We start from the raw sequence: 27,963 nt of genomic DNA, 5'->3' as shown, positions 1-27,963 counted from the left end.
CCGAACTTCCGCCCGGCGCTGGAGCGAGACGGAGGTGAGTTCCGCCCGCCGCTGCCAGCCCAGCCACCCGGACATTGGAGGGGACAGCGAGGGAGGGAGAGAGCACCTAAGGTGAGGGAAGGAGGGGGGATATGGCCCCCTTTCCCCACCGTCCGCACAGCTCTCCCTCTTCCCTGCGCTGCTCCCCTCACCCGCCGGAAAAAAAAACAAAAACAAACCCCGCAGCTCAGCCAGGCGGAGGGCGCCCTTGGGGACCAGGCGCCCCGGGGCACTTGTCCTACCCCGACCCCCCCTAGCTCCGCGCCTGGCAGGGGGGTGAGGCCTCAAGCTTAAAAAATTGTGAGTGACCAGGATAGGGGAATTTAAATCTACATTCTACAAGGGGCTTGTCTGTGACCAGGCTGAAAGTACTTAACAGCCCCGCATTAAGGAGCAGTCTCTTGGCTGGCAGGATCCCACAGGTTTTTCTTTTCACTTTCATTTGGTAGTTGTAACCGGAGCTATCCAGAAGTTAAGGTCTGGTTAACCACACAAGTGGCAATCCTATACAAAGGGTAAAATATTAGGAATGCATGGAGTTCAGCGAACATTCCCTGTTCTCTCCAGTTACAATTGCATATCATCTGGAATGAGATGGAACCTTATTCCTTAATAGGTTTATAGTCATTGTTTTTTTCATTTGAAGATGCCAGCGGTATCATAGCCATTTCCTTCCCTCTTTCTTTCCTTTCTTTTACTTTTTCACGTAGCTCTTTGGCTATTTTCTTCTCGGTGCTCTGCAGTAGTGACGTCAGTAAGTTTATCAGGAGGGAAAGCCATGCTAAGCCAAATATGATCCAGAGGGACACCAGGGCTCGATACCCTTCAAACGGATGATATGCCTTCGGCCCTAGAAACAACAACATGAACTCAGTCAGCTGGCTTAAAGGAAATCTAGCGAGAGGAAAATAAAAATCAGTTTAATTTATTTTGGGGCTTCTTGCAGCCCCCTGAAGTCATCCTGTGCCCGTGCTGTCCTGAGACCCTCCAGCTAGCAGCGGCGACCCCCTCAAAGCTGGCCAGCCACGCACCTCCTCACGGCGTCCATGCACATGGCAGCATAAAATTGCTACTGTGCATGCCCAGAACTCTCCCAGACACGGGAGCGTGATCAGGGTGCGCACGGCTCAGGGATGCACATGCGCAGTAGCCTCTGGCTGGCCAGCTTTGAGGAAGTCACCGCTGCTGGCTGGAAGGTCTCTGAAGGACGCCGTGGGCACAGGATGACTCCAGGGAGATGCAAGAAGCGGCCCCCAGCTAAGATAAACTGATTTTTTTCCTGCTTAACCACTTGGTGAAACTGAGGCAGCATATCCATGCCCGGCACTGTGCGCACTCCCCGCGTCTCCCGCACGTGTTCACGTCGACGTTTAGCAGAGAGATCAATGAACGCCACTCATTGATCTAAGTCCCCGTTTCAATGATCGCCGGCATCAATGAGATGCCTGCATCATTAATTCCAGTTAGCGTACTTATAGTATGCTAATAGGAAATAATGCGAGAGGACATCTTGTGGCCAAATAGTAAAATTACACCTATATACATTTTAATTAAAAGACAATTACATAACTCCATCCATCTGACACTCCCATAGTAAATAAAAAAAAATGTTTCCATAAAAAAACTAAATAATTAAAAAAGCAAACAAAAAAAAACCAAATAATTACCTTAGGGACTGAACTTTTTAAAAATGTATGCCAAAAGGGTATATTACTGTTCATTTTTAAAGTATGGGATTTTAATTAGTGATGGATGCAAAACTGAAAAAAATGCACCTTTATTTCCAAATAAAATGTTGGTGCCATACATTGTACTAGGGAAATATTTTAAACATTGCAATAACTGGGACAAATGGGTAAATAAAATGTGTAGGTTTTATCCACAGTAGAACGCTTTAAAACTATAATGGCTGAAAACTGAGAAATAATGATTTTTAATGCATTAAAATGAATTTAGAATAAAATTATTCTTAGCATAATGTACCACCCAAAGAAAGCCTAATTTAGTGGCGAAAAAAACAAGATATAGATAATTTCGTTGTGATTAGTAGTGATTAAGTTATTGGCGAAAGGAAGGAGAGCTGAAAGGTGAAAATTTGCCCTGGCCCTAAAGGAAAAAAACCCATCCGTGGTCGAGTGGTAAAATATTAAATGGACATTTCATTACTTTTTCCATTTTTGTTATATATATATATATATATATATATATATATATATATATATATATATATATATATATATATATATATATATATTAAGTTTAAAGTAAAATACTGATTTGAACTAAAATATTGATTTTTTTTTATTTCATTTTTTTTATTATTATTATTATTTTCTTTCTTTTTTTGGTGTGTTCTCACTTTTGTTGCAGTGGTTAGACATAAATGGCTATGTGGAGTTATTTTGACAGGACAGCAAATTTACAGTTTGATACAATTGTGTAGTAGTCAGTGTACAGCTTGTATCAAAGTGTCATCTCTTCAGTATTGTCTCATGAAAAGATAAAATACTTAAAAAAAATGTGAGAGGTATACTCAGTTTTGTGAGATACTGTATGTCCCATTTCTATACCTGCAGATACACTTTAAACCACCCTGGCGTTCTATTAAGATCGCCAGGGCGGCTGCATGAGGGTTTTTTGTAAATAAAAGAAAAACTATTTCATGCAGCCAACTGAAAGTTGGCTGCATGAAAGCCCACTAGATGGCGCTCTTGAGGCGTTCTTCTGATCGCCTCCGGCGGCCAAAAGTAACACGGAAGGCCGCAATGAGCAGCCTTCCGTGTTTGGCTTCTCCTGTCGCCATGGCGACGAGCGGAGTGACGTCATGGACGTCAGCCGACGTCCTGACGTCAGCCGCCTCCGATCCAGCCCTTAGCGCTGGCCGGAACTATTTGTTCCGGCTACGCAGGGCTCAGGCGGCTGGGGGGACCCTCTTTCACAGCTGCTCGCGGCGGATCGCCGCAGAGCGGCGGCGATCGGGCAGCACACGCGGCTGGCAAAGTGCCGGCTGCGTGTGCTGCTCTTTATTTGATCCAAATCGGCCCAGCAGGGCCTGAGCGGCACCCTCTGGCGGTAATGGACGAGCTGAGCTCGTCCATACCGCTAAGGTGGTTCAACAGCTTAGTAATCACAGTGCTCAAAGGTTGCCATTTTGTGTGAAAAGACACTTCTGCAGCTGTGGGTGGGGCCACTGTTAGCTGGATTGCATAGTCCTGCTGTCCACACTGCAGGACAGACGATCTCTGTGACAAGATTGCAGCCTACAGCAGTGACAGTCTGTGGTACAGGGAGTGGCCAGTGAGCACCGGACCATGTATCTTACAAGAGTTATTTCACAACATGGAAGGAGCTTCTAAAAAAAAAAAAAAAAAAGTTCTGTGCACTAAATGCCAACTCAGATCTATGTACCCGGAAGTGGCGTTTTAAAACACCTGAAAAAAATATGAGGTGACCATAACTGGGGCTTCTTTGGTGGCCTGTTTTAGAGCTATCCCCCCATTCCCTGAGGGCACATACTCCAATTCATATTGTCCACTCCCACATCTGCTTTTACGCACTCCCCTATGCGCAGGAGCCAATGCCGGGAATAATCTGGTTGGGCCTGGTGCAAATCTTTCCGGACTACGCATGCCCAGAGCGCTGCCGACCAACCATTTAGGACGTGTGAAGATGACAGAACATGCAGCCTTGCTCCAACTGGGTTCACTCAGAGCTTTGAACAGGAGGCACAGCACCAACATGGAAAGGAGGCTGGCAAAGTTAAGGGACCACAAAGTTTGACATGGAAGAAGCCCTAAGTAGGGCCGCCATGTATTTTTTTTTCTTCTTAGCTCAGGTACCCTTTAATGCAAACCTGAAGCGAAAATAAACTTATAAGATAATGACTTGTATGTATAGTACAGCTAAGAAATAGAACATTTGTAGCAAAGAAAAGAGTCTCACATTGTTTTCCAGTACAGGAAGAGTTAAAGAGGAACTGTAAGCACTTAATACACTTATTACCATTGTGAAGCCAGCGTTCACTTTATGGGGGAAAACCTGGTCTTTCCAGGAAATAAAAGCAAGAAAACACAGTTGTAAATACAACTTTAAAACATAAGCCCCGCCCACCAAATGAATTACACCCGCGGCTGAATATTAATTAGGGCTAGTACTACAGCCTTCTGGGTAATAGCAGTTGTCCTCTGTCATCACTGCTGGACATGATCTCATGGCAGGGGAAAATGTGTGTGTGCGTGCGTGCGTGTCTCTACAGAGGTGCAGGGGATGCTGACTGGCTGCCTGCAGCTTTGGTATGTGAAGAGAGAAGACAGCAGCTTCTGTGCTGAGTATGTGTGCAGACCGCCCCCCACTCTGTCCTGTGTGTACAGGTCCTTCTCAAAAAAATTAGCATATTGTGATAAAGTTCATTATTTTCTGTAATGTACTGATAAACATTAGACTTTCATATATTTTAGATTCATTACACACAACTGAAGTAGTTCAAGCCTTTTATTGTTTTAATATTGATGATTTTGGCATACAGCTCATGAAAACCAAAAATTACTATCTCAAAAAATTTGCATATTTCATCCCACCATAAAAGAAAAGTGTTTTTAAAACAAAAAACGTCAACCTTCAAATAATTATGTTCAGTTATGCACTCAATACTTGGTCGGGAATCCTTTTGCAGAAATGACTGCTTCAATGCAGCGTGGCATGGAGGCAATCAGCCTGTGGCACTGCTCAGGTGTTATGGAGGCCCAGGATGCTTCCATAGCGGCCTTAAGCTCATCCAGAGTGTTGGGTCTTGCGTCTCTCAACTTTCTCTTCACAATATCCCACAGATTCTCTATGGCGTTCAGGTCAGGAGAGTTGGCAGGCCAATTGAGCACAGTAATACCATGGTCAGTAAACCATTTACCAGTGGTTTTGGCACTGTGAGCAGGTGCCAGGTCGTGCTGAAAAATGAAATCATCTCCATAAAGCTTTTCAGCAGATGGAAGCATGAAGTGCTCCAAAATCTCCTGATCGCTAGCTGCATTGACCCTGCCCTTGATAAAACACAGTGGACCAACACCAGCAGCTGACATGGCACCCCAGACCATCACTGACTGTGGGTACTTGACACTGGACTTCAGGCATTTTCGCATTTCCCTCTCCCCAGTCTTCCTCCAGACTCTGGCACCTTGATTTCCGAATGACATGCAAAAGTTGCTTTCATCTGAAAAAAGTACTTTGGACCACTGAGCAACAGTCCAGTGCTGCTTCTCTGTAGCCCAGGTCAGGCGCTTCTGCCGCTGTTTCTGGTTCAAAAGTGGCTTGACCTGGGGAATGCGGCACCTGTAGCCCATTTCCTGCACACGCCTGTACACGGTGGCTCTGGATGTTTCTACTCCAGACTCAGTCCACTGCTTCCGCAGGTCCCCCAAGGTCTGGAATCGGTCCTTCTCCACAATCTTCCTCAGGGTCCGGTCACCTCTTCTCGTTGTGCAGCGTTTTCTGCCACACTTTTTCCTTCCCACAGACTTCCCACTGAGGTGCCTTGATACAGCACTCTGGGAACAGCATAGGTGCCTTGATACAGCACTCTGGGAACAGCATATTCATTCAGAAATTTCTTTCTGCGTCTTACCCTCTTGCTTGAGGGTGTCAATGATGGCCTTCTGGACAGCAGTCAGATCGGCAGTCTTACCCATGATTGCGGTTTTGAGTAATGAACCAGGCTGGGAGTTTTTAAAAGCCTCAGGAATCTTTTGCAGGTGTTCAGAGTTAATTATTTGATTCAGATGAGTAGGTTAATAGCTCGTTTAGAGAACCTTTTCATGATATGCTAATTTTCTGAGATAGGAATTTGGGGTTTTCATGAGCTGTATGCCAAAATCATGAATATTAACCCTCCTGGCGGTTTGTCAAAATCCGCCAGGGGGCAGCAAATACGTTTTTTAAATTTTTTTTTTTTTCATGTAGCGAGACGAGGTCTCGCTACATGATAGCCGCTGCTCAGCGGCATCCCCCCAGCCCCTCCGATCGCCGCCGGCGAGCGGAGATCAGGAGATCCCGTTCAAAGAACGGGATCTCCTGGAGGGCTTCCCCCGTCGCCATGGCGACGGGGCGGGATGACGTCACCGACGTCAAAGGGGACTCCGATCCACCCCACAGCGCTGCCTGGCACTGATTGGCCAGGCAGCGCACGGGGTCTGGGGGGGGGGGCGCGGCTGCTGCGACGTGTATAGCGGCGGCGATCGGGCACTGCACGCAGCTAGCAAAGTGCTAGCTGCGTGCAGCAAAAAAAAAAATTATGCAAATCGGCCCAGCGGGGCCTGAGCGGTGCCTCCCAGCGGCATAGCCCGTGCTCAGCACGGGTTTACCGCCAGGGAGGTTAAAACAATAAAAGGCTTGAACTACTTCAGTTGTGTGTAATGAATCTAAAATATATGAAAGTCTAATGTTTATCAGTACATTACAGAAAAGAATGAACTTTATCACAATATGCTAATTTTTTGAGTAGGACCTGTATAGCCCTGCTCTCTGTCCCGTCCTGAAAGCTGTGAGCTGGACTACTAGAGCATCGACTAGACTGCCATTTAGCAGTCTCCCTCCCCCTCCTCTGCTGGCAGTATGATAAGGATCCAACTCCTAGGAAAGGAAATCAATCTTCTACAAGTCCTATTGCTGCTTTTCTGATACTAGTAAGTAGGCAGCAGCAGAGCAATAAACTTTTACTGACTAAGCTGCAGCAGTTCAAGCACATGTTATGTGTACAGTGCATATTCTCCTGTAGCCTACTATAGTCTGTAAGGCAGAGTATATCCAGTTCGGCCTATCTGGACGAGCTTCCTCGTCCAGATAGGCACTGCTGCTCTGGCCGCATGGTGCGCGCGATCGGGCGCGCTCCGCCGCCTGCCGCTAGCCCCCCGATCAGTGAATGGGAATATAATTCCCATTCACCGATCTAACTTCCCCGCAGAAATACCGACGCTTTCTATCCAGAGAGCGCTGTATTTTAGTGTTGTCCGGATCATGAACGATTCGGATCTTTGATCCGAATCTATTTTATGAGTCGATCATCCGAATCATCAAAATGAACGATTTGGATCGCAAAAGGGGCGGGGCTAGGAGCGACACGCCCCCTCTCAGCGGGCAGCGAGGTCCTGGAAGCAGGGATCGCTCTGTTGGATGGGAGCCAGCCTTGCAGGGAGACAGGTAGATGAGAGAGAGGGGACATGGGTGCCACTGCCAGATATGTGTAGAGCCCACATACTGGCTGCAATGTGCTGCTCATTATAGGCTGTCTGTTCCGTAGTTGTGCTGCACAGTGAACACATGGGAAGCTTTTGGCTCAGCACAGCTCAGTAACTTTGCAGACAGTGTGATTGAAATATGATCCTCCTGCACTCGGCACTAAACAGCTGCACTTATCTTCTGGTAATGCTTTCTTTCACTGTGCGACCTTTTCTTTCAAAGTGTACAGATGAACATATAGGTGAAATATATGTAAAGCATAAATGTGGGTATTACGTGCAAACATTTCTGCTTTCTGCTCGTCCCTCCTCCCTTCTCTGTCCACTCCCTGCCCTCTGTCCATCTTCTCCCCTTCTCTGTGTGTCCACCCCCCTCTCCTTCTCCTGTCCACAGACCTGTCCTGCTGTTCATTTCACCCCCGAATGCTTCCGGTAGTAAAATGATCCGAGATTCGGATCAAAGATCCGGATCTCTTCAATGATCCGATTCGAATCATCCGGATCATTGAAAAGATCAGAACTTCCCATCTCTACTGTATTTTTGCCCCCAGGAAACTTCTCCCCTGCGAGATCGTTCCCATCCAGGACTTTTTTCACAGTGGCCATCTTGTGGCCAAATAGTAAACTGCACCCACATACATTTTAAATTAACCAATATTATTATTTTACATTTAAAATAAGGAGTTTCCCTCCCACATCAAAAATTACCCACATACATTTTTTATTTAAAAAATAAATAAAAATAATACAATAAAAAACAAAACAAAAACAACATAAATAGTGACCCAAGGGTCTGAACTTTTTAAATATGCATGTCAAGAGAGTATGTTATATTATTTAAAATTATCCTGTTTTTTTCCCTCAGTGTGATGGATACTATCATGAGAGGTTCTTTACTTTCATTCCCTCTGCAGGCAATGGCAGCTTTCTGTGTGGTGCAGGTTTCCACGCACATGCACTGTGAAACACAAACCCCACCTTTTCACCGCCTGTCCTATGTGTTTTACATGGCCTGGACCCGGTTTAGTGGCTTATTGAGCATGTTTTTTTCAGATTACAGCCAGCTGCTGTAGCGTGTTCAGTGTGACACAGTACATGTACAGTAAAAAGCAAGGAGGACAACCCTGAGGAAGCTGTTCCCGTACAGGCCAGACACCTTACAAATCTGTTTCAAGCATAAAGCTGCCTCTGCCATTCACTACAAAGTGGGTGAGTAGGGGACCTTTCATGGATGAGTGTGATATGGTATGGTTCCATGAAAACTAGTGCTTGGCAAAGTGAAATATATGACAGCTGTGAGCTGTGGTTAGTAAAGGGCTGGTTCATCCAGGCGTTAAATGATGGACTTGGGGCACTTGTCATTTAAAGTGAACCTAAACCAATTGATAAAAATCCAGCTTAACTCACCTGAGGCTTCTACCAGCCACCCGCAGCTCTCCTGTGTCCGGGCTGGGACAAACCGATCCTCCAGTCCCCCGCAGTGAGCCAGTTTCAATTCAGGCAACTGGCCGAGTCGATGGCCAATGAGCCTGCCCCCTGCAACTGTCCTGTGCCCGTGCAGTGACAAACAGATCCTCCAGTCCCCCGCAGTGAGCCAGTTTTGATTCTGGCAACTGGCCGAGTCGATGGAGAATGCGCCTGCCCCCTGCAACTGTCCTGTGCCCGTGCAGTGACAAACCGATCCTCCAGTCCCCCGCAGTGAGCCAGTTTTGATTCTGGCAACTGTCCGAGTCGATGGCCAATGCGCCTGCCCCCTGCAACTGTCCTGTGCCTGTGCAGTGACAAACCGTTCCTCCAGTCCCCCGCAGTGAGCCAGCTTCGATTTTGGCAACTGGCAGAGTCGATGGCCATTGCGCCACATGTCCTCGTTCACAGTCCTGCCGCTGGGAGTGTCCTGTGCATGCTCAGTGCGAAATCTCGTACTGCGCTCTTCCGGCGATGGGATCGGGGACACGTGCAGCCAGGGCCACACAGGCACAGTGACCGTTGATTCGTCCAGGCGCCAGAATCGAAACTGGCTCACTGTGGAGGACCGTAGGATCAGTTTGTCCCGGTGTGGGCACAGTACAGCAGCAGGGGGCTGGTATAAGCCCCAGGTAAAGTTAAAATGGATTTCTATCTTTTGGTTTAGGTTTCCTTTAATCGATGTCCATTCAAGTGAATGGACAGCGCTGCTATGATTGTTTACCGTTGTTTGAACAAACATCAAGTTCCGATCACAATTTTCATTGTCGTTTCACGTGATCCTGGAACCAACATGCTGCTCCCAGGATCGCTAAGCGCCACTTCTCAGTGTTCCCTGTGAGAGTTAAAAAATGACGCATGCCAGGAAGAGAAGCTGGTAGATTGCAGAAAAGCATTTTTGTACTAGTTGCTGCAACACAACCATGTGGGGGGGGGGGGGGGGGCGGAGGAGGGGGAAAAAACTTATATCACATGCCATACAGACAATTCAATCCTACAATAGTCCGTTGACACATGCACAATTACTGTCGCTTAAAGGATCAGGCCTTGATACCTAGGGAAACAGAATACTACCCGAGTGTTGGGGCAGCCTCTGGTGAACGGGGTAAGGAAAGGAACATTAACCTCTCGATGTCGTAGTTTAAAGATCTAGCATTCAGGATCTTTAAACGAGGCACCAGGGCAGACGTTAGATTTTAAAGAGAACCAGAGATGAAGCACCCTCATGTATTTTACCTTATAAATCAGTGGGAACATGACAGTAAACACCTAATCTGCTCTTTGTCTAATTGTTCTCTGTTTAATCTGACTGTTATCACCTCTGATAAGAATCCCCGACTGAGCACTCAGTCTAGCTTTGCTACGGAAAGATTATAGCTGAGTCTGTCTTCTCTGGTGTCTTTTCAAGCCCAAGCCTGCCCCCTTGTGCCTCTGCTATAATGACTCAGCTATAATTATTCCCTGCAAAGCCAGACTGAATGCTCAGTCCGGGATTCTTATCACAGCTGATAACGGACACTTTTAGCAGTGAGGATGAAACAGAGAGCATGGTAAGTGTTTTCTCTAATGTTCTTACTGATATATATATGGTAAAATACACAAGGGTGCTTCGTCTCTAGTTCCCTTTAAGCAGAGGCAGCCCTGAGGGATCGCCATTCGCCACTGTGGGGTTTATTATAGCGCGTATGAGGCTGTAGTCTTATTTATGTCCCTATCTTAGTGTAAAGCCTTCTACACATGCTGGAAATGTGTATTCAGTGTTCATATAGCAAAACATCACCCTAACAACAGAGCACCAAAAAAGCAACATTTATCTTATATGTGTATTTCCCTTAAAGAGGTACTGTAAGGTAAAAAAAAAACTAATTACCAGCAGATAGCCTATACCCCATTTATAGGGGGAAAACCCAGTATTTCCTGATAGAAATCCAGCATTTTGCTGGTATTTCACCTTTAAAAGATAAGCCAGGAGGCGTGGCTTATCTTTTAAAGGTGAAATACCAGCAAAATGCTGGAGCAAGACCTACATCTGCGGGCCGGCTGTATATTAATTAGCTGTGCACACTGCCCTCTGGGTAGTGACATCACAAGCAGTAGTTGGGTGAAAAAAAAACTGTGGTCCTCACCGTCATTAAGGAAGGACATGTGCATGAGAGGAGGCAGAAGAAGCTGATCTTGCAACCTCAGCTGCTATGACACAGATCATCTCCCTCTCTGCCCCCCTGAATCTACTCTCTCAGCTCCTGGGTATGTGTAATGCTGGGTACACGCCTTACGTTTTTTCATGCAATTTTGCGACTCGATACTTTTTTCGGCTCGATTCTCTTATCTTAATTAGTTTTTTTTCTTTTTCCATTCACCGCTATGAGAAATCAAGCGCGGAAACGATCGGGAGCAGTATCCGACATGACGGATTTTATCTATCTGATCCATCTATCGCACGGAAAAAAGTACTGTGTGTATCCAGCATAACTCACTTCATCCCAGCTGGAAGCCCTGTGTTTGCAGCACACTCTTCTGCCTAATGCACACCAGAGCGGTTGGGCTGCGTTTTGCGATCCGCTTGCGGCTGCGGATATGCTTGGGTAATGTATTTCAATGGGCTGGTGCACACCAGAGAAATCTCTTTGGAATTGGCCGCGTCCACCTTGTCCGCCGCCTCTCCACCAGGGTCAGCTTTAGGGGGTGGCTAGAGGGGGCAGAGCCTCCGCAAGTAGACTTTTTGCCCCCTCAAATCAGAGCCGCTGTCTCGGAGCCGCTGCTTTCTGGTCCGTGGAACGCAGTCAGTGTAGTGAGCGGTCATGTGCTCACTCAGTCACATGACCGCTATTTCCTCTTCCTCCTCTCCGAGACGACTTTCTGGTGGGAGCGGGACAACAAGAAGCCGCCCCGCATAGAGGAGGAGTCGACTCTCTCAGAGAAGGAGGAATCCTCCTCCTCTGAGAGAGTAGACTCCTCCTCTATGCGGGGTGGCTTCTTATGTCCCGCTCCCGCCACTGCCTGCGCCAGAGCAGAGAGTCCTCTCGGAGAGAGCAGAGGAGCACTTGTTCTTCTGTTGTTGCTTCTGGCTGCCCGCCGCCGCAGTGCGTTCTGCCACTGCCTCACTTCTGTCTGTGGCTGCTGTGCCACTGCCAGTCCAGTCAGTCAGTGTCACTGCCAGAGACAGTGCACTGCAGCCTGACTGGCAAGTCATTCAGATTGCCTCATTTATTGTGTGTGTGCAGTGTGCACTCGATTGACTAATCTACCGCCACCTCAGGCCCTCAGCTGCCTTCCAGAAGCAGTCCTGTCAGTCAATCAGAGTCACTGCCGGAGTGCACTGCAGCCTGGGAAGCAAATCAATCATTCAGATTGCCTCATTTATTTTGTGTGTGTTCTTCGCCATCTACCGCCGCCTAAGGCCCTCAGTGCGCAGAACTGTATTTGTGCTAAAAAAAACCACGCAATATCAGCATATTAGCATTTGAAGAAAAATATTTCTGTGTTACACCTGAGAAAAAAAATTTCAATAATCTGCACTGTATTTGGGGCAAAAAAAAAAACATGCAATAGCAGTATATTTGGCCCCACCCATGACCACGCCCATTTCTGGCGCTCCGTGCGTAGCGTGGTGCAGGTTTTTTTTTTATGCCCCCTGCAAATTTCTGTCTGCCCCCTCATATGTGCCTGTCTAGGACCGGCCCTGCTCTCCACTGTGTATGTATGTATGTGAGTAATGCGTAAGTGTGCGTTTATACATTACCTGTCCTGTGTCGCGGTGCCCGTGTGTTTTCCGACACTCTTCTGCTTGCTACATAGCACGCCGTCACGTGTCACATACACGCCGGCAGGGTGTATGCAGCTAATAGAAGATTGCCAGAAGATGGACGGGCACCGAAACAAGGGACAGGTAATGTGTAAACGTACATTTACATATTACATACATACACATTTTGGGAACAGCGCTGGGTGTTTCATTGCATTCGTCGCTCGTCCTGATATCTTGCGCTATTACCGCCACGACTTACCGCAAGTTGGCTCAACATCTTTCAGCATGTCTGACCTATTAACGTGACTGATTTCTGCCTAAATTTGGTTGCAATGTTGATCGGCAAGCACTTGGCGGCACAGATTCTCTTCCAATTATAATAATCAAATTGGATGGTTGATTGGTCGCCAAATTGCCTGATAAATGGCCACCTTAAAGAGTACCAGAGATGAATATAAAAAAAAAAAAATACATACCTGGTCCTTCCTCCAGCCCCCTAAGGCCTGATCGCTCCCTCTGCGCCGTCCTCTGCCTCCTCGGTCTTACGTAAGGGGTCCCGCTATCTTGGCCATCTGCACATGTGCAGTGCGGCTGCACGCGCTGTCCTGTCTCGTTCCCGTGGCCAGGAGAGTTCTGCGCCTGCACAGTAGTACTGCGCAGGCTCAGAAAGTTCCCAGCGACAGGGGTGGGCCGGGACGCACATGTGTAGTAACTGGCCGACTGGCCAAGATACCTGGACCCCATATGGAAAATCGAGGAGGCGGAGGACGTCGCAGTGGAAGCGATCAGGCTGGAGGGGGCTGGAGGAATCCCCAGGTATGTATGAATTTTTTTTAATATATTCATCTCTGGTTTCCAAGTGCGGAGAGAAATAACTTTCTGCTCTCTGCGCAATTGTTCTAATGACTGCATCTGCTCAGCCACTGAAAGGGCGCCATACAAAGTTTTGTAGACAGTCCCTATTCATTTTGCAGCAGGGTCTTATGTACAGTGCCCTTCCCCCAGCCTCCCCACCCCCTTCCCAAGTGCTGTGTATTGTAGTGATGCTGGAGCCAGGGCCAGTTATAGCCCCAATGGGGCTCCAAGGCAAAAGTAACTTGTACAGTGGCTGAAAGGAGTAATGGTTAAGGGCTCTGCCTCTGACACAGGAGACCTGGGTTCGAATCTCGGCTCTGCCTGTTCAGTAAGCCAGCACCTTTTCAGTAGGAGACCTTTGGCAAGTCTCCCTAACACTGCTACTGCCTATAGAGCGCGTCCTAGTGGCTGCAGCTCTGGCGCTTTGAGTCCGCCAGGAGAAAAGCGCGATATAAATGTTCTGTGTTTGTTTGTTGTTGTTGTTTGTTGTTGTTGTAACTTGGGGGGTGCTTGGGGGGGTCCCTATGGACTCTCGAGCCTTACTTGTAGCGCTGGCCCTGGCTGGAGCAGTCTGCAGAGCCAGGTGGACAGAGTGAGTGTAATAAGCTGAAGCTGGGAGCACACTCGTCTGTCAGTTTTCTGTGTGCATTTTTCTGCTCACCGTGTGTGTCTGTATGTGTGAAAACATGCATGTTTTATCCCAGAAGCGCATTTAATTGATAGAGAAAATGCATGCAGTGCTTCGCTGCTGTCAGTTTTATCTGCATGGGGAAAACACATTCAAGTGTGCACTAACCAATTGAATAACACTGAATAGCAGCTGGGACAGCATAGTCAGATCAGGAGCCAAGAGTAGTAGCTGGGACAGCAGTGAGATCTGGACCCAGGAGTAGTAGCTGGGACAGGAGCCAGGAGTAGCAGCTGGGACAGGAGCAAATGTGCCCCAGCAGTGAGTCTCTGTTGTCTGTATAGTGACTGGCTGAGTAGCAGCAGGTCTATGTTGTTATGAGGTCTCTGTCACTTGTGGATGTCATCTTCTAGAGCTCATTAAAGTAAAATGTGAGAATTGTGTATATTCTCAGATGATGCTGTGACTGTGGGCGGTGGGGTTGATGAGACAAAATGTGTGGGCAAACACCAGCTTGGGGTTGATTCATGCTCAGGCCATACTAGACGAGATGCACAATGGCGCCATTCACTGCGTATCCGCTCAGGATCACGTGTCTGCACTGCGTTGTTCACATTGCCTGCCGTTGTGCATTTGGTCCACTTGCGATGCTACCTGTCACTTCACCTGCCACTGACACTGCTGTCGCCACCACTCAATCCTCAGTCCACTGCAAGGTCCACTGCTTTCTACTCTATTACTTGTTCATCTCAATAAACTACCCTTTGTCCATTCATTTACCCTGCTACAATTACTTTACTAAAACTGCTTTACAACAACCATTCAAATTTGTTTGTATATACAGACAAACTACTTCTAGCCACTGCACTTCTCTCCACACATGGATTGGGCGCCTTCCGATGACATCAGTCAGTTAAAAAAAAAAAAGTGGTTACAACCTTTACGTATAACAGTTACAACTGCTGGAATAAAGAAAAAAAAATGTTAGTCTGCCAGGAGTAAAAATGGTTCGTCCCATGCTGTTTTACTGGACATCGCTGAGAGGATTTTTTTTCTGTTTACAGTTCCTCTTTAAGAAAAACTTCAGTTATCTATGCAAAAGAGCTGCTTCTTCTGTTTTCTGAAGCACTTTTATACATATAATTGGGTACAGTCCTTTATAAAGTGAAGGATCTAAAACACATGTCCTTTTAAAGGCAATCCACCTTGCCTACATGTACATCAATTACGCTGTAGAAAGGACTCAGGTTCAAAGACAAGGAACTAGAGTGCAGTCTTATAGTATCAATACTTTGTAGAAAAACGTTATTAACACATAGCAAAAAACATTAAAACGGTTTCTTCAATTTCACATAATTGATCTCCATATAATCAATAATATATCAAGGAAGACTGAACTCTAGTTCCTTGTCTTTGAACCTGAGTCCTTTCTGAAGCACTTAAACAGCCAAGAAACAGCGAGAGACAGCTTGAGATAAGGTTATACTGCAGGAAGTTCAAAGGGTCATTATTTCTGCTTTGTTTTATAGCTTAAAAGGCAGAGTGTGGTTTTAAAACTGCAAATGTAACAGTCTGATGCAATTAAAAAAAAGCTTTATACAACTGAAAATAAAAATATGATACTCTTCTCCGCTATTAATGTTCTATTAATTATCTGTACTACACATTATCATTATGTCAGGTTTTATTCACTTCAAGTTTGCTTTAAGAACACTGATCTGTATGCACCACAAAGATAAGCAAGCTGAAATCATTTTGACCATAAATGTTTGCCATGTACAGGTCAGAAATGAACCGTTATTTCCCAGCAGAGCTGGGGTCCCCTTATAAAGCGTAATAATGAAACCATCACATACCAGATCCTACAACGTAATCGCCGAAGCCAATGGTGCTCAGTGAAATGAAGGAATAATATAGCCCCTGCTTGTACGTCCAGCGCTCTGTGGCTCCAAACACCAGCGGCGGGATTCCCAGGAACACGGTCATCCCCGTCACAAGGAAAAATATGATCGTCAGGAGTTTAGCTTTCTTCTAAAATGAGAAAAAAAGCTTTTGTAAGGACAGAGTAAAGGTGGGTACAGACAAGCAAAGCCTATTCACAGGGCCGGCGCTTCCATAGAGGCAAAGGGGGGCAATTGTCCCAGGGCCCCAGAACCTGTGTGAGCCCACCAAAGTGCCCCTTCTCCCCTCCAGCTATGGTGACCCATGACATACCTCCCAAGTTTTTTGAGATGAGAAAGTCCTGAAAGGGGGACAAATGAGTAAAGAGGGACAGGGCTCCCAATGAAGGACTGTCCTTCCAAAAGAGGGACAGTTGGGAGCTATGCCATGATATTTAGGATTCTGTGTCTTTACTCTGTAGAGAAAAAGGAGGTAAATATGTCCCCTAAAAAGCATATTGGGGTTCCTATGATATGACACCTAATGATATTTTATGATGTTAGAGGGGGTTGGCCCTGGCAGCCGACTCAGGGGCCCTGGGGGTGATTTGGTCAAAAGGGAGGGGTGTCAGGGTGGCCCTGAAGTCACTTTTGCCCCAGGGCCCAATTGTAGCTGGAACCGGCCCTGCCTATTTATGATTCCATCTCAGGGCAGCAGGACGGGTTGTAGGTAAGATGGGGCCCTGGGCAAAAATAAACATGCCTGTGCCCCAATATAGTGGAATTACACCCAGACAACGGCATTAGGTGGCCTTTGTGCCCCACCCTATAAAGCAGTGTTAGCTGGCTTTTGTGTATCCACCCCCCAGATTGCAGTGTCTTCCCCCCATAGTGATGCCCTTTAAGGGGGAGACTTAGGGGCCCCTACAGGCTTTGGAGCCCTGGGAAGTTGCCCAGTTTGCCCCAATGGATGCACCGGCCCTGCAGGACAGGTCAGTGTGCCAGTCCACTGCTATAATGGCAGATCAGCAAGACGACATCTTCTACACAAAAAACACCTACCTGGTCACTTTTCAGCAAGCCAGGCATAGAGCTTGCCGGATGTCTGTACAGTTTGCAAGTATCTCACCTAGCTAGAGCACCAGGCAGGGCAACCTGTGTGTCACCTACCCAGTGCCAGTTCTAGACTTTTTGCCGCCTGAAACAATACATTGTGAGGAGGAGCTACCCCTTTGATGTGTGTATGCAAAGCTGGACCAGAGAGGAGAGACACTTTGGGCTGTGCATTGCAGGCACTGGCACTACGCTTACCTCCCTCTGCTTCCTCCAAGTCATCATCTCCTCCCTGCTGGCCCGCAGCATCCCCACTCTGATCCCCAGGATGATGGCCATTTGCTGCACCGCCGGCACTGCATCACTAACCCGCACTCAGCATATATGAAGTCCTGCTTCCTCTCTGACTACAGCGGCACCTCATATGACCCGGCAGCATGTAACCGATCACATGAGGCACCTCTGTAGCCACGGATAAAGGATGCTGGACAGGTGGATGGAGCAGGTAGGTGAAGCAGCATTGCGCATCTAGGGAGGGGGGGGGGGTCAGGGATTGGAAGGAGGGGGACATTTGGCGAGTTAACTTGACTCTTGCCATCCTCTAATTGTTGCTGCAATGAAGCACGTGTTTCAGGTTTCTTCATGGAAGAACCGCCCTGGCACCTGCCTAAATATATAGTCACTTTCTGGAGACAGGGGGATGATGAGCAGGATGCACTGCACTGCAGAAACTACAGTGGTTTTACTTGAGGGGTTACACTACAGAAGACCCTGAAAAGCTGGTACTGCTATATATTAGAGATGCTGGAATACACTGTGCTGCGTACTGCAGACTGCCTGAAACAGGATTTCATTAATATAGAATGTGCAGTAGAGGCCTGCATCAGGTCGGGTACCCGCGGGTTACCCAAAATGCAGGTTGGGTTCGGGTACTACTTTTGAATGAATCAGGTTGCAGGTCTGGTGCGAGTAGCGGGTCTGCGGGTGTGGGTAGCAGTTTCTCCACAAAGAGGGTTGCGGTGCGGGTGGCGGCGCTGCGGCCGCGGGTGCGGGTCTGAAAAATTAGGCCTCTAGTGTGCAGTATTGTGCCTTGCACATAAGACAGCACTCTGTGTGTTTGTCTAGACAGCCTGTGTCTACAAACAGCCCTGGCCAGTGCAAGTCAGGGTTTACAACTTGCCCTATTGCGTGGTGAATATTTGCAATGGGAAGACGCATTAGAACTAGCAGACCATGATGGTCAATAGGCTCACTCACATTTAATGCGATTGTCCGTTTGCAGGAAAAAAAAAAAAAACTTGAAGCTGTTAAGTTTTATATGAAAAAATGCAAAAGCACATGTCTGTGTGTCGGAAAACATGCAAAAATAAAAATGCGGGTTCAACTGTGAGCCTGGCCATAGAGTCAGAAATATCATTGGGCTTTGCCTCCTCTCCTAAATGACAACTGAAGTGAGAAGTATATGGTGGCTGCCATATTTATTTCATTTTAAACAATACCAGTTGCCTGGCAGCCCTGCTGGTCTATTTGGCTGCAATAGTGTCTGAATCACACCAGAAACAAGCTAATCTTGTCAGATCTCACAAGAATGTCAGAAACCCCTGATCTGCTGCATGCTTGTTCAGGGTCTATGGCTAAAAGTATTGAAGGCAGAGGATCAGCAGGACTGCCAGACAACTGGTATTGCTTAAAAGGAAATAAATATGGCAGCCTCCATGCTCCTCTCGCATCAGTTGTCCTTTAAAGGATACCTTAGTCCTGAATCCTCTAATTGACGCCCTGTGTGGGGGGAGGTGTGCACCTCCTGCGGCCTGGCATCTGCCTCTGTTCACCAGCTATTGCTGCCGTTGTCTGCGCCAAACGCCGCTGTCAATCAAGCCGATGTTGTCCGCGGCTCACTGCGCCTGCACAGTAAGCTGCGGACAACGTGGCTGTGATTGACAGCGCACTTGACGCATGCGCAGTAAGGGCAAGTTTCGAGGTCGTCCTCAGCACTGTGCGGGGAGCCCTGGGACGGCGACGGAGAGCGGAGCGGTCAGCGTGGGACAGTCGGCGGGAAGGGGCTGGAGAAAGCCTCAGGTAAGTAAAGCTGATTTTTTTGAAATTTTGGCTGATGTTTCCTTTAATCACACCTAAACCTAACCTTAACGTTTATTGGTAATCCCTTCCCAGGGACGGATCAAGACCAAGTTGCGCCTGGGGCAAGGTTAGGTTTTGGCGCCTAAAGGTCAGGTTTTGGCGCCTAAACTGCCATTCATTTTGCTGCCTTTTTAAGAATTCAACTAACTGCGCCTGGGGCAAGATACCCGCCTGAACACCCCCCCCCCCCCCCCCGATCGGTCCCTGACATCTAATCTTAAACTCCATCTTTACCATACTACCATTAACCTTCTAACCCGAACAACTCCTGTAAACCTAATCCCATAACTCAAACCCTCTTGTAAATCAAGACCTAACCAAAACAGTTGACTGTAACAAATACTCACCATCCATGGTCTTCAGTGCCAGGCACTGAGTAACAGCTGAACTCCCAATGTCAAAGTTAATCCCCCAAACCTAAGAAGACGTCACCCGAGCACATAGTTTAATTGATGCAAACTCACTCACCTTCTCCATGCCTTTATGGATCAAACATTTTCCAAATCTTTTACACCACTGGGAAAGAGTTTTACCGACATGGCCGAGGACAATGACATTGAGGGGGATCCCAAACAAGGCATAGAACACACAAAACATCTGCCCTCCTGGTGTTCTGGGGGCAATAGTTCCATAGCCTAAAAGAAAGGGAAAAGCATCAAAACACACAAATCTTCAATGAGGACACAGACAGCAATAAAAAAACTGTACCTGTTTGGACTAAATAGATATTTTCTCCGTTTTAAACTCCTTTCTAGCTAGAGTAAGTTCAGTTTTTAAACCTGACATCAGTATAATCAGGAAGAACCCTTTTTCATTTTTAAAGTGGAAGTGAATGTGCGTTGTGCGCCATGCTTCCTTCAATCAGGAAGTCAAAACAGTGCAGATTTATTTTAGGATTTGTATCAGCTGTAACAAAGAAATGTTTGTTGTTTAAAGGTTATTATTAGCTTGTTTTTGCTTGTTGTTTAAAGGTTCCTGTAACTAAACTTGGACAAAACAAAATGTATGATCTTCTCACCCCGGCCATCCCTGACCCTCCCAGATGTGCATGTCACTGTTAACTACACTACCATTCACCCTACCTCTCAAGCCCGCTGTCTGGGTGTCACCCTGAATTACGCACTCTCCTTCACTCCCCACATCCAAAACCTCACAAAGTCCTGCAACTTCCACCTTCGTAACATCTGTAAGATTTGCTCTTTCCTAACATCTGCCACCACCAAACTCCTCAGCCGAGCCCTCATAATTTCCTGTCTTGACTCCTGCAATGCCCTTCTGTCTTGTCTTCCCTTTGACCTGAATTGCCCCGCTGCAATACGTCATGAATGCGACAGCCAGAATTATTCACTCCTCCCATCGCTCCACCAGGGCGGCTCCCCTCAGTGAATCCCTCCACTGGCTTCCTATCCAGTCCAGAATCAAATTCAAGATACTGTGTCTGGCCTACAAATCTGTACACAAAACCTGCCCAACCTACATTTCCGATCTTACTCAAGGGTACACACCTAGCCGCTCACTCTGCTCCTCTAATGAATTTCGCCTGACCGCCCCCTGCATCACCCAATCCCATGCATGCCTCCAGGACTACTCAAGAGCTGCTCCAACACTATGGAACTCCCTACCTCCCCCCCCATTAGGGTTGCCCCCTCCTTCAACCTCTTCAAGAAGGCCCTCAAAACTCAACTTTTCAGTCTGACCTACCACACTTCACTAGTGCTCTAAACCCGCAGCTAAACTCTGGTCCCCTACCTTTTGTGTCCCTACCTCTCCCTCTAGATTGTAAACCTTCGGCGGGGTACTCCTTGTGCATCCTACCTGTTCCACCCTATGGATTTGAGTGAACTTGACTGGCCTAATCTCCATGCTTCCATCTAATGACTGACCTTGTACTCATACTGTGCTGTGTGATTTGGATTGCATGTATTCCTGTATTGTCCTATTGCTGTATGTCACCGTAACTAATGTTTAGCACTGCGTAATATGTTGGCGCTTTATAAATACATATTATGCTGTTGCGTATCTTCTAGAGCAGATGACGTTCTGAGTTCAGGTCCGCTTTTAAATAATTAAAGGACAAACTAATTCCGTATAATAAGGGCTAAAGAGAATCCACAGATCAATATCAGAAACAAATCACCTACACTACCACGATCTCCCGAGGAGTAATGTGACCCAGAAAAAAGATTGGCTGTCATTTGAAGGCAACAAGTCACAGTACCCATCTTACCTATAGTGGTCACCACCGTGCCAGCGAAAAAGAAGGCACTGCCGAAATCCCAGTTCGTGTTGGTGTTCGTTGTTACGTTCTGTAGTGGGTTCACCCCCTGTTTGACTGCTGCTGTGATCACCTGAATAATAGAGGACAAAAGAATATATTTTAACGTCAACCGCCACTGAACGCAGCCTTAAGCTACTGAGACAATAAAACAAGTTAATCTATCACAAAAAATGTGAACGATTAAAAGTACATGTGTATAAAATACGCTTCTCCCATAGTAAAATGTAGTATAAATTACTTTTTTCCTATGTTGCTGTCACTTACAGTAGGTGGTAAATATCTGATAAAATCAGGTTTTGGACTAGTCCTCCTCCTCATGAGGGATTCTCAAATATTTCTTTAAAGTGAAACTTAAGTCAACTATAAAAAATGAGATTTAATCACCTGGGGCTTCCCTCAGCCCCCAGCAGCCGATCGGTGCCCTCACAGCCCCGCTCTGACGCTCCAGGACCCGCCGGCGAACACTTCCGGTTTGGCCGTCACCAGCCGACAGGCATGGGAACGCGAGCGATTCTTCGCGTTAACATACCTGTCGGCCGGTGATGGCCAAACCGGAAGTGTTCGCCGGCGGGTCCTGGAGTGTCAGAGCGGGGCTGCGAGGGCACCGATCGGCTGCAGGGGGCTGAGGGAAGCCCCAGGTGAGTAAATCTCATTTTTTATAGTTGACTTAAGTTTCCCTTTAAATACAAAATCACTGAACTGTAGTTGTTAAGTCCAACTGACAAAATAGTGTGCAAACAAGTAGGGAAGCTAGCTGACATCTTTGCAGGGGCGTATAGGGGCAATAGGGGATGCAGCCTCTGAACCCAGGGGCCAGCTCAGGGCCATGTTGGGGGGCAGGAGGGGTCGCAGCATGAGGAGAGAGCATGGCCGCACATTGGCAGGGAGGGGGGACACACTCTCCCCCCCCCCACCTCGGGCTCTCCCCTCAGCGCAATCTCCTCCTGCAATTATCAGTGGCAGCGGGCGGGGTGCAGGAACACATACCTCCATGCGTTCTATGCGCCAGAGGTTCCGCTCTCCAAGTGTCTGACACTACTTCCTGTTTAAACAGGAAGTAGTGTGAGGCACTTAGAGATCGGACCTCCGCGGTGGCTGGAGATATGTGTTCTTGTCGCCACCTGCTGCCAGTGATAATTGCAGGAGGGGAGAGCCCGAGGTGAGAGGGGGGGGGGAACTGTCCCCCCTCCCCGCCGATGTGCAGCCATGCTCTCTCCTCATGCTGCGACCCCTCCTGCCCACCAAAACGGCCCTAAGCGGGCCTGGGGGGAGAGGGGGCATCTACATTTTTGCAGGGGGACCCGGTGATTTTTAGTTATGCCCCTGCATCTTTGTATAGACCCTTTTATGGGGGGGGGGGGGGGGGGGGTTTGTAAAGATTAAAATTAATTTTGAGAATCCCCCATGAGGAAGAGGGGCTAGTCCAAAAATCTGTCAGCTTTTAACTACCTACTATAAATGAATGCAGCATAGGAGAGAAGCAATTATTAGTGCATCTTACTCTGGAAAAAAATATACATTTTATATGTATGTAGTTTACATTTTAAATTGTTTTTGCAATAATGTTCCTTTGTGGCGTCACTAGGGGGGTGCGGTAGGTGCAGACCGCACCAGGTGTCACCAGCAGAGGGGGTGACACCAAGCTCCAGGCAAAGTTAGAGTGGAGTAAGGCTATGTAGATATAGACTAGGCTAACGCCTGGTGTGCTTCTCCATGCTCCTCCCTCTTCTGGCAGCTCCCGGCTGAGCTGATAAATGCGCTCAGAAGCCACCAGCACTAACACCCCCCCCCCCCCCCCCGCGTCAGACTAGCATAACAATTAATAGTTTAAAGAGACACTGAAGCGGAATTTTTTTTGGGGATATAATGAATTGGTTGTGTAGTACGGTCCGAATAATTACTAGAACATTAGTAGCAAAGAGAATATTCTCATTTTTATTTTCAGTTATATAGTTTTTTTTTATAACATTGCATCATTCTGTAATATTTGCAGTTTACACACTGCTCAGTATTCTAAATGATTTTACAGAGCAGGCCAGTGAGCTTATGAACCCTTCTCTGCAGAGAAAAAGAAAATACAATGACTGACAGTTGAGATAAGCTTCAGAAGACAGAGCTCTCAGCGAGTTTGAAAGTCATGGAGCTCAATGGCTCCTTTGCATAGATAACAACTGGAGTTTCTTCAAGGGAACCTAAACTGAGAGGGATGTTTCCTTTTAAACAATACCTGTTGCCTGGCAGTAGTGGTTGAATCACACACCTGAAACAAGCATGCAGATAATCCAGTGACTTCAGTCAGAGCACCTGATCTGCATGCTTGTTGAGGGGCTGTGGCTGATAGTATTAGAGACGCAGGATCAGCAGGAAAGCAGGGCAACTGGTATTATTTTAAAAGGAAAAATTCATATCCTTCTCAGTTTAGGTTCCTTTTAACTCTTCCTGTACTGGAAACAATATTAGATTTATGTCTCTACTCTTAATGTTTAATTTTTTAGTTGTATTACACATACAAATCATATCATCATTTTTTTTTCCGCTTCAGTGTCTCTTTAATGGAAGTTTGTTTATGGGGTAAGAGGGGTGACACCAACCCCAATGGTAGGCTTTGATCATAGTTGACACACCCAGAAATGTAAAAACACCTTCTGAAATTTTGAAAATTAGATTGTACAAAGCATATTATAATCATTATGAAAATACATTTCAATGACTAATAGAAAACTTTTTATAAAACATTAAATGACTAATATAATTAGGGTGATGCTGGTGTATAACACATCTTGAATTTTCGGTCCTGATGTGGGCGTCATGGAAACAGGTAACCAAATTAACATGAGAACCGATCTAAATGTCTGGTACATTTGCATCTAAATATTTGCTTAAAGCGGAAAATGTTTTATTTCCAGGCAGGCGGCCAAGGGAAGGTTTTCCAAATACCGAATGATAAATATTTGTGTACACAGTCCCATGTCAAATCTTTACACCCCATTTCCTGTATTTGGCGAGTCCATTCGACCAGAACAAAATGTGCCTTAATGCTGGGTGTCCTCATTGCACTTTGCATTAAAGGGGAACTCTGCGTTGTGACATTGCATTAGGATTGACGTGCAATTGAGACACATTTTATTTTGTCTATCAAAAGTGAACAGCTGCTGAAGTTTTAAACTCTCTCTAGCTGTCTGACTCACCCGTTGTTATGAGTCATGTCTAACTAGAGAACTGGATAATTTGTAACAACTGCAAGGGCAATAGCATTATCTCGGAAGTGAAATTCAATCTTCATTGCAAATAGCTACATATACTGTATATCTCAGTGCGCTATAAAATGTTTTGGTTTTTATTTATTTTGTATTTTAGTGTTCTTAAAAGGAATACTGTAGGGGGGTCGGGGGAAAATGAGTTGAACTTACCCGGGGCTTCTAATGGTCCCCCGCAGACATCCTGTGCCCGCGCAGCCGCTCACCGATGCTCTGGCCCTGCCTCCGGTTCACTTCTGGAATTTCAGACTTTAACCACTTGCCGACCGCACGCTTATACCGTGCGTCGGCAAAGTGGCAGCTGCAGGACCAGCGACGCAGTACTGCGTCGCCAGCTGCAGGCTGATTAATCAGGAAGCAGCCGCTCGTGCGAGCGGCTGCTTCCTGTCAATTCACGGCGGGGGGCTCCGTGAATAGCCTGCGGGCCACCGATGGCGGCTCGCAGGCTAAATGTAAACACAAGCGGAAATAAACCGCTTTGTTTACATTGTACGGCGCTGCTGCGCAGCAGCGCCGTAAGGCAGATCGGCGATCCCCGGCCAATCAGCGGCCGGGGATCGCCGCCATGTGACAGGAGACAGCCTGTCACTGGCTGCACAGGACGGATAGCGTCCTGTGCAGCCCGGATCTCCAAGGGCGGCCAGGTAGGAGAGGGAGGGGGAGGATTTCGCCGCGGAGGGGGGCTTTGAGGTGCCCCCCCCCCCCGCAACACCCGGCAGGCAGGAGCGATCAGACCCACCCAGCACAGATCAGCTAAAACAGCGCTGGTCCTTAAAGGGATACTGTAGGGGGGTCGTGGGAAAATGAGCTGAACTTACCCGGGGCTTCTAATGGTCCCCCGCAGACATCCTGTGTTGGCGCAGCCACTCCCCAATGCTCCGGCCCCGCCTCCGGTTCACTTCTGGAATTTCTGACTTTAAAGTCAGAAAACCACTGCGCCTGCGTTGCCGTGTCCTCGCTCCCGCTGATGTCACCAGGAGTGTACTGCTCAGACACAGACCATACTGGGCCTGCGCTGTGGCCTCTTGATGACATCAGCGGGATCGAGGACACGGCAATGCAGGCGCAGTGGTTTTCTGACTTTAAAGTCAGAAATTCCAGAAGTGAACCGGAGGCGGGGCCGGAGCATCGGTGAGCGGCTGCGCGGGCACAGGATGTCTGCGGGGGACCATTAGAAGCCCCGGGTAAGTTCAGCTCATTTTCCCCCGACCCCCTACAGTATCCCTTTAAGGGGGGGTAAAGGGTGGGTCCTCAAGTGGTTAAAGTCTGAAAACCACTGTGCCTGCGTTGCCGTGTCCTCACTCCCACTGATGTCACCAGGAGCGTACTGTGCAAGCCCAGTATGGTCTGTGCCTGTGCAGTACGCTCCTGGTGACACCAGCGGGAGCGAGGACACGGCAACGCAGGCCGCAGTGGTTTTCAGACTTTGAAGTCTGAAATTCCAGGAGTGAATCGGAGGCAGGGCCGGAGCATCAGTGAGTGGCTGCGCGGGCACAGGGTTTCTGCGGGGGACCATTAGAAGCCCCGGGTAAGTTCAACTCATTTTCCCCCTACAGTATTCCTTTAACCCTTTGCGGAGCTTGATGATCAAAATGTACGCCCTGTTTATGTCCCGTTATTCCTGCCAGGGCGTAGATTTCAATCATCCCGTGGCGTGCGCTGCTCACTCTCACCATTCCTGCCACTACCTGCATCTCTGCATCCACTCACTCTGCTGTCACACTGAAAGCAGAGCTTCCGTGTATCGATCAGCAGGCAATTCCATTGCCTCCTGACCCCATGATTGCTGTGAGCTAATCAAAGCAATCACTGCTCTTAAGAGGACACAGATGGCTCTGCTTTCAAGTGGCAAATCTCTAACAGACATTAATGTCAAATATTGTTCAGAGGGTCCCTGCTGCGGAATGGAAGGGCATAGAGAACTAGACTACGGATATCAACCCGATTTCCATAATAGCTAAGTGCTTTCAACGCAATTCCAAGAGCAATCGAGATAAGAAATTGTGATTTGGGGTAATCGTTCCTGTGGGTTCACCTCCAGTGACTTTAAAGCAGACCTGAACTCAGAACTTCCTCTCTGCTCTAAAAAAATAAGCAACAGCATAATAACTTTTAAGGAAAAAAACATTTGTTTCAGCTGATATATATCCTGCAATTAACATCTGAGGCTTGATTCACAAAGCCGTGTTAACTGTTATCACGGCTGTGGAAAAGTGTTTTGCGTGAAAAATGGTTATCGGGCACAAAAATTCGACGGTGGGTTGGGCGTAGGGTGGGCTGAATGACAGCTCACCCTGCTGGAGCTCAAACCCCCGGCGTTGTAAATTACTATTCCAGCTCCAAATGGTAGCAACTCGGAGGGAGAAATAATTTGGGATCCGGCAGTACCCTGAATTACGCTTGTGTGGGGTGCGCATACCTCCAAAGAGGGACACTTAAGCCACACCCCTGACACACCCCTAATAACACATACCATAAAGATTTCATGAGAAAAACATGTTATTTTATAATTCAAACCTCACTGGTCCTTTCTATCCTGGTACATTTTCATTCATATCAACATTTGGAAATAAGAAATAAAGCAATTTAAAATGATGTAAATAAAGTTTAGAGTGAATTAAACACATTTTTGAAGTAGAAAAATACATCTATTTACTAAGTTCTGTACATCAGTCCTGAAAGAGGGACAAATGTGGAAGAAAGAGGGACAGGGTCCCCAAAGACAAAGAGGGACTGTCCCTCCAAAATCGGGACAGTTGGGAGCTAAACACTATAGTATTAGTGCTGTAGTGGCCCCAGTTCAGGCGCTTGGCGCCAAGCACCAACACGACCTGCTTCAAAGTAATTTGGGATCTTGCGATCGACTGAACCCTGAATTACCCATGCGTGGGCTACGGACTATAGCATTGCTGCTATAGTGGTGCCCAAGTGGTCAGCATACCGTGCCAAAACAAGCTTTAGACAACAAATTTAGACAATATGGGTAACATCTCAAAGCATATAGACAGCTCATAATTGTGCTCATATGAATCTCTCTCACACATAAACATCACTTTTGGACAATTTCTATTTCAGAACAAAGGAGTTTACTCACATTGACCAGGTGTTCCAGGGCACCTTCTGTGAGGCAGGAGTAGTTTTTCAGGAAGTCCAGCCGGTGTTGCTCTGTGTCATGCTTTGCGCTGGTCTCGGCGTCTTTCTCCAGTATCTGAAACACCTTTGCCCCTAAAAACAAGTACACATAGAATCCAGCGGACAACAAAACACTTTTTAAGAGCCGAGAGCAGAGTTTGCCGGTCTTCTTCCGAACACTGGCCATTGTGGCCCGACTCCCATCATGAGCAGCTGAGCTAACAGAGAGTGAAGTCACCCAGGTACCTGGGAAACATGCTGCTGTTA

At 47.2% G+C, this 27,963-nt stretch overlaps 2 protein-coding genes across 2 annotated transcripts in view; one reads left to right on the top strand and one right to left on the bottom strand.

Annotated features, from left to right (window-relative positions):
* The window catches only part of LGALS3 (galectin 3), a 517,589-nt gene that overhangs the window by 6,132 nt on the left and 483,494 nt on the right, over nucleotides 1-27,963 (top strand). The gene's annotated exons all lie outside the window — the stretch shown is intronic.
* Nucleotides 169-27,963, bottom strand: LOC137532038 (potassium channel subfamily K member 16-like). Its single transcript, XM_068252137.1, has 5 exons — nucleotides 27,659-27,963; nucleotides 21,257-21,377; nucleotides 19,498-19,664; nucleotides 15,814-15,988; nucleotides 169-889 (listed from the first exon to the last, which is right to left on the bottom strand). The coding sequence occupies exons 1-5, from the start codon at nucleotides 27,881-27,883 to the stop codon at nucleotides 642-644; spliced, it is 936 nt and encodes a 311-aa protein (XP_068108238.1). The 5' UTR covers nucleotides 27,884-27,963; the 3' UTR covers nucleotides 169-641.

The sequence above is a fragment of the Hyperolius riggenbachi genome, chromosome 9 (assembly GCF_040937935.1).
Source record: "Hyperolius riggenbachi isolate aHypRig1 chromosome 9, aHypRig1.pri, whole genome shotgun sequence".
Taxonomy (NCBI): Eukaryota; Metazoa; Chordata; class Amphibia; order Anura; family Hyperoliidae; genus Hyperolius; species Hyperolius riggenbachi.
The sequence above is the reverse complement of the archived record's forward strand: the minus strand, read 5'-3'. Positions and strand labels throughout refer to the sequence as shown.

Bases quoted from the DNA above. Each gene is read 5' to 3' on its own strand.
- LOC137532038 (XM_068252137.1), bottom strand. From the start codon at position 27,883: ATGGCCAGTGTTCGGAAGAAGACCGGCAAACTCTGCTCTCGGCTCTTA. The intron at 21,378-27,658 runs GTGAGTAAACTC...TCTATTATTCAG, and splicing joins CCCTGGAACACCTGGTCAAT to GTGATCACAGCAGCAGTCAA. The intron at 890-15,813 runs GTATGTGATGGT...TGTTGTTTCTAG, and splicing joins CGATTACGTTGTAGGATCTG to GGCCGAAGGCATATCATCCG.